Source organism: Mesoplodon densirostris, chromosome 13, assembly GCF_025265405.1.
Source record: "Mesoplodon densirostris isolate mMesDen1 chromosome 13, mMesDen1 primary haplotype, whole genome shotgun sequence".
NCBI lineage: Eukaryota > Metazoa > Chordata > Mammalia > Artiodactyla > Ziphiidae > Mesoplodon > Mesoplodon densirostris.
In genome coordinates this window covers 73840469-73846564 of record NC_082673.1, presented here as the reverse complement: position 1 = coordinate 73846564, position 6096 = coordinate 73840469, and the positions used below count along the sequence as shown (strand labels likewise).

Genomic DNA, 6096 nt, shown 5'->3' with positions numbered 1-6096 from the left:
CTGCCCTGAACCCTCTCAATCAGGTCTTACCAAACCATCAACCTCTTAACGGCCTCCTCCCTTAGGGTTGAACCCTCTCCACTGAATACTCTCTCCTAATAAATAGATTACTTATAATTGAGATGCCCCACATGACTTTCAATGCCAGTTCTACTCTATATCTGTGCCTCTAATGCCTCACCAACAAAATTTGAATTCACTGGGAGTGGGGTATACCATATAGGGTTAGAGAAATGTACAAAACTGGGTATTCACCTTAGTAACCAGTGCCGCAGTGAGCACACCTCTCCCTGTCCTGATTTGTACTTTCATTTAGAGCCTGATCCAGCTGGTCTCAGGGTCAGACCTCTCAGAGTTATGAACAGCAGAAGGGAGAACAAGGAAATAGATGGAAATTAGAGACAGCATATTTTACTTCACTGTAAGGAAAAACTTTCTAATGGGGTTAGAAAATTACCCAAAACCTTCAAATATGGACTGTGTGACCACCTGTTAGGAGTGCAGTAAAAGAAAGTCCTATATTCAAAAAAAATTAATGTATACCATATCTGTGGCAAATGCAGTGGGTGCTGTTATTTAGTTAACCTTTCTTATTCCACAGACGTCTTATGGTCTCCAGGTATGCAATCCAGAGAGCTGAAAATTAATTGGTTAATAACAATCAAAGAAGCTCATACATCTAAGCAGGAAAAAATACCTTTTCTTTAATGCCAGTAGTTTTTATGGGTGAGTTGTCCAAAGTGTAATCAATGTTTGTTATATTTCTCTCAACACAGGGTGTATACCTTTCTACAGTGTTTGGGCAATGACTCTGGGCATAAGATATTTCTTCTTGTCTGGCTATAGTGTGTGTTGCTTTGAAAAGGCAGCATTGTGCAATTGTGAACAAATTTTTAATTTTCTTCCCCTGGAACCTTTATGTCATCCTTGGGGAGTGCCCAGATATGTTCCTGAAAAGTTGAATATACATTTAACTTTTGAGAATGAAATTGATTTCAAATGCTAATTATTTAAGGGAATTATCTACTTTATTCTCTTATGGGGCAAATAATTACTTGCTCATTTTTATTTTTGGTAAATCTCAATTTTAATATATCTGCCTTGCTTTCCCTAAATCTGTAGTTATTTGCAAAACTGTAGTGACACTGTACTAAATCACCCCCTCAACATTAATGACATGTGTAGACATTCCTGAATTTAAAAAGAAACCAGTGAGTAACATATTTGTAAGGCAAGTTTCTGAATCCCCAGCAATTCTATTAATTAACCCTAATATTTAACTTTGGAAAGTAATTAAGAGAGATTATTTGAGCCCCTGTTATCACAAGAGAATCATGGATGAAATTCCATTCAATATAAGAGCAAAAAGCATAGGCTGGAGAGAACACTGGATTGACAGTTTCAATCAGCAGAGTGAAATCCTGCTTTTCTTTCAAATGAGTTGATTTTGGTAAACTGCTTAGCTTCCTTGGACCTCAGTATTCTCATTGGAAAGATGGCAGTAAAAACGTCAGCCCTTCTTACTTCACAGAGTTTATCAGGATCACATGGAAAATGTTATGTGAAGATATTTATTTTGTAAAGCACAAAGTAAGTTTTATAGCAAATCTAATTAACTGTGTGGTGCCTTCAAAATTTCTCCCAGGCAAGGTCTCAGGATGAATCCTACCTTTGAAACTCTGTCATCTTCTCTTGGAAGCACTGGCAGCAACGATGAGTCATTGAGAGAAATGTTGTTATTATTATAATAATCATAATAGAAATTAGAATAGCATGGACAGTACACACAATTAATATTCATACTTGGGGGGCTTAGAACAAATCAGAATATAAATCCCAGTGTGAGCTGCCCATAGGCAATGTTTACTGTCTGTTCCCTCTCTCCTCTTTCCTAATTCCTTTCTTTTCCTCTAAGTGCTTCTAGATTCTTGTTCCTCAAGCTTTTGGCCGGCATTCTACCCCAGGATACTGGATTTGATATGGTATCCTGCTTTGTAATTTTGATTTAACTGCCCTGCGTTCAAAATATGCCACATTCTCAAAAGTCTGAATTAGTAACTAATCTATTAACCTGAGGAATGACAAACATTGACTGAAGTCCTGTTATGAGCTGAATTGAATGAGGTATAAATGGGAGATCTTGACTTTGATGTCACTGTGCCCTAATGACATCCTACACAGTTAGAACCTTCAGAACTTTTCCCCAGAGGTAAGAAGTGGAAAGGTCACAATTTTGGCTAGCAGACTGTTTTGTATGACTTAGAATGTGGATTAAGAATTGATTAGTTGCCAACATTTAAAAATATAAAGATATCTTATAAAGTTCCAGCTTTCTGACTTCTCTTAAATATCAGAACATGTAGCAACATTGGGTCCTCCATGGCAAAAATAGCAGTGACTGAGAAGCAGCTGTTCCTTTGGGAGGGCAAGCTGTGTTCAGTGTACCAGGATCCCCACCTGCTCCACTTCATTTATTTATGTCATCTGTATGGCCTCTGTAGAACCTGAGCTTGTGACCCTTGATAAACTCACAGAAATAACCTAATTAAGTCCTATCTCATAACCAGTTAGTCATGGTTGAAATCATAGACAGGTGGTTTAAGGTGAACATATGTCGTTGATCTGTTTCTCTTACTTCATTAATTGTTTTGCCAGCATTTTAAATGTTTAATTGTATGTCACAAACTATAACTGGAGCAGCAGTTTATAAGGGGATAATCTAGGGTTTTGTTGAACTTTTATTTTTAAATTTCAATTTAGACATGCTTTGAGGTTTGATCTGCAGTTCAAAGTAGAATTTTACCAGCTTAGTAAATGTGAGTCTCAGGCATGTTCCAAACTCCACACTTGACACATTCTTGTGATGTCATAGTACTTGAAAGCATCACTGAGGTGAGATTTTTACAACATACAGTAGCAGAGAATAAAGGGCCTCCCACAGAATGTCACCATGCATGATATATTAGAGGCAGAGAAGGGTCTTAGAGACTTGGTGTTGGTAGCACCCTGAAGCTTCTAGAGTTTTCTGAAGGCTTCACAAACCCTTTCCTTCATTCTCCATGCCCAAGGGGAGAAAAGTTGCTATGGATAAACTAAAGATGAGGAAAAATGGAGCCAGATTAATAGAAGGGGGCAATTTAGCAGGAGGATTATAAATAATATTGTGTGGGAACTAACCTTTTCTTTTTTTCTTTTCAATTTCTAGGGCTCCCTTTTGCTCAGATCAGAGGGTTAATCTGGAAGCCTGGAATTTACCTGTGGGCCAAGGCTTGGTATACTTCAGTGAAGGCTGTCAACCAGAAGAACAAAAGTTATCTGTATGATTCCATATGGTCTGGAACAGGGCACTAGGCTAGAAGTTCCTCATACAGAGGCTTAGAGTTGAAGTATTTCTGAGTCTATGCAAAGAAGAGGACCTTGCTTGTGTGGCTATGGCCATGGTGGGTGACTGGTCAAAGAATTGGGGATCTTGGGTTCAAAGACAGATAATACCTTGACATTCCTAAGAGAAGAGCCTCTCATATGTCTGGCTTGGAGCCTAATCATCCCCAACCAACTATCCAATTATCCACTGGGCTAGATAGACAGTGGTTTACGGCTCTAGGGAGAGGTGGCAGAGCAAATGCCAAGTGAGAATTTCATTTGAGACATAGACAACCACCTCCTGCACAACCAGTAATTCAAGCTCTCTCTTGGGACCCATAACCTGGTGAGCTTATGGCTCAATAACATACTGTGTATGAAAATGTTCAAAATCGTCATGGACGAGCATGGCGATGGAGATTCCAAATCTCAGTCTAGCATTTCTCACTTGCCTTGAGTCAGAATGAATTTAGCGTAATTAGACAGAAAAAGATGGATAAAAATAACTGCCATGGTAGTCACAGGGAAATGACAAATGTGCAGCAAGAGGGAAGTTACTTTTTCTTCTTGACAAACTCACAGACAAAGTACATGGTAAGATGGCACTCTGTGTCATTCCACCTGCCTGAACTCAGCATTTCCACACAGTCCTCGTGGCCGTAGGGGTCGCTGGGCTCACCCTCCTTCCAGTTGCTGTAGTTCTGGAGTGGAGTGTTGTCGGTGAACACGTACTGGCCCTCTCTCTCAAGGTCGTTCACCCCGATGAACACCCGGAAGAAGCCACTCTTGGAGACGTAGTCTGCCAGGAGCATGTTGGCAGCTTCATCCTTCGGCATGGCTAGCATTCCACCCCGGACCCGGCAGTGGGTCAGGGATTCCCTGTAGTTCTTCTCCTCCTGAACGATGTAGTAGAATTTCTCTTCGGTTTCCCTAATCCCTGCTATGACTTTGCAGCAAGGAAAAGAAGAATGTGATTATATATGTCAAAAAGAGAAATGCTAAGTATAAAATATTGCTAATTTAAATTCATTTATTCAAAGTTTAAAATTCTTTTCCAAGACCCTATCATTAGGTGGGCACTGGTTCAATATTTTCTCCACCTTTCTAGTTGTCAAATGGGGAACAAACTCCTATCATTGGTCCTCCCTTGTCTTTTTCTCCTTCACTTCCCTCACAATGTGAAGCAGAGAACTATTTTGACAAAGATGTGTTATATGAACTGTCACTCAGCTCATCTCAGACAGATTTTCCCCTCCTAGTTTATGCTTTTGCCACACTTACAGTTCCATGAGCATGACCTTCTCTCTTCCACTTCCGTGCCTTTCATGGCTGGAAGGTCTTCTTACTGCTTTATCTGGCAAATTCCTACCTGTCCTTTAGATCTTAGTGGAAGTGTTCTCTCCTGTAAGAGCCTTTTCAATGCTCCTGGACAGACATGAGCACTCTTGTGCATTCTCCCCTATGTTTCCATTGTCCCTTTCACTTCACAGCACTTGACACATTCTAGTCTAATTGTTTGTGTGTCTCTTCTACTGAACTGTGAGCATCTTGAGGCCAGTGACCATGTCTTTGCCACTCTGTAGCCTCAGTGCCTGGAACAGCGTTAGGGGGTGGTAAAGGCTTATTGGACTGATATGGAAATAATACAGAAGTTTGTCCCTATGGGACAGATTCCTAGATTGTGAACATATACATCAACTGAGATGGTCTATACTTCACTCCAGGTACATGAAGTAGACTGAGCTTCTGAGTAAGATTCAGGACAGAATTGGGGACTCAGAATCATCCCGAGCTCATAATATGCTATGTACGTTTTGGCCTATGGGGGCATCTACATACATCTTTTTAGGGTCTATAAGTTAAAATTTACAAATAAATCTATGAGCACTCAAATATTAAGGACTATTGTGCTATGTTGAACCTCTGGGGTCTGGTTTATTCATTAAGGTACAAGTCATGTCAGATGAAGCATCTTCTGTATAGGTTATAACCAGAGTTATAACTGAGGGTTAGTTCATATCAAACATTTCCTATGCCTTTAGTATTACAAGATGAGAATGGACACAATATGGCATCTGTGTGCCTCCAGTATTGTACAATAAATATGGCTGGATTATAATAAATAAAAGTACAACAAAGTGAAACCAACCGTAACAGTAACTAAAACAGTTCCCTCATTCATACTGTCTCAGGAGAGGGCACATAAGCCCCACTTTAGGGGCTTTATTGAGAACTTTAATAGGGAAATACAAGGGAAAACAAAAATGACTGATATGGAAAATTGCACAATTTAGAGAAATGCATAATATTCCTATTGATTTGCACTTAGGGTAGAGGAGTCATGAAACCTGTGTTCAGAGCCGTGCTCCACTGTTCATTAGCTTGTATCTATGTGTAAGATAATCTCTCTAAGCTTTGGTCTAATCATAAAAATTAATATTATTCCAAGTACTCAAGAAAGTAGCTGTTGTTTTTATTGTGACTTTTATCTTCTGAGATGCTGGCCGATGAAAGCTGGGCCCTTTTTTTCTTAAGGCCCAGCTACCCAAACGCTGCCTCTTCTTCATTCCCCTCTCTCGCTAAAGCACCCTTTACTACCCATAGGAACGCACATATGTATGTCCACAGGAAGTGGACCTGAAGTGTCCTAGAATGAGTGGATAATTAGGATTTTGAGAGACCTTTAAACTGGTGACACTATCTCAGTAGGCCTTTGCCCAAATTATTTCCCGC

The 6096-nt window shown here is 39.8% G+C and overlaps 1 protein-coding gene across 1 annotated transcript in view; it reads right to left on the bottom strand.

The window, feature by feature from the left end:
* Window positions 1-3917: 3917 nt before the first annotated feature.
* COLEC10 (collectin subfamily member 10) overlaps window positions 3918-6096 on the bottom strand; it is a 38522-nt gene continuing 36343 nt past the window's right edge. Inside the window, exon 6 of the mRNA XM_060116355.1 lies at window positions 3918-4309. Within this exon, the coding sequence (XP_059972338.1) occupies window positions 3918-4309 (392 nt within the window). The remainder of the gene's footprint in view (window positions 4310-6096) is intronic.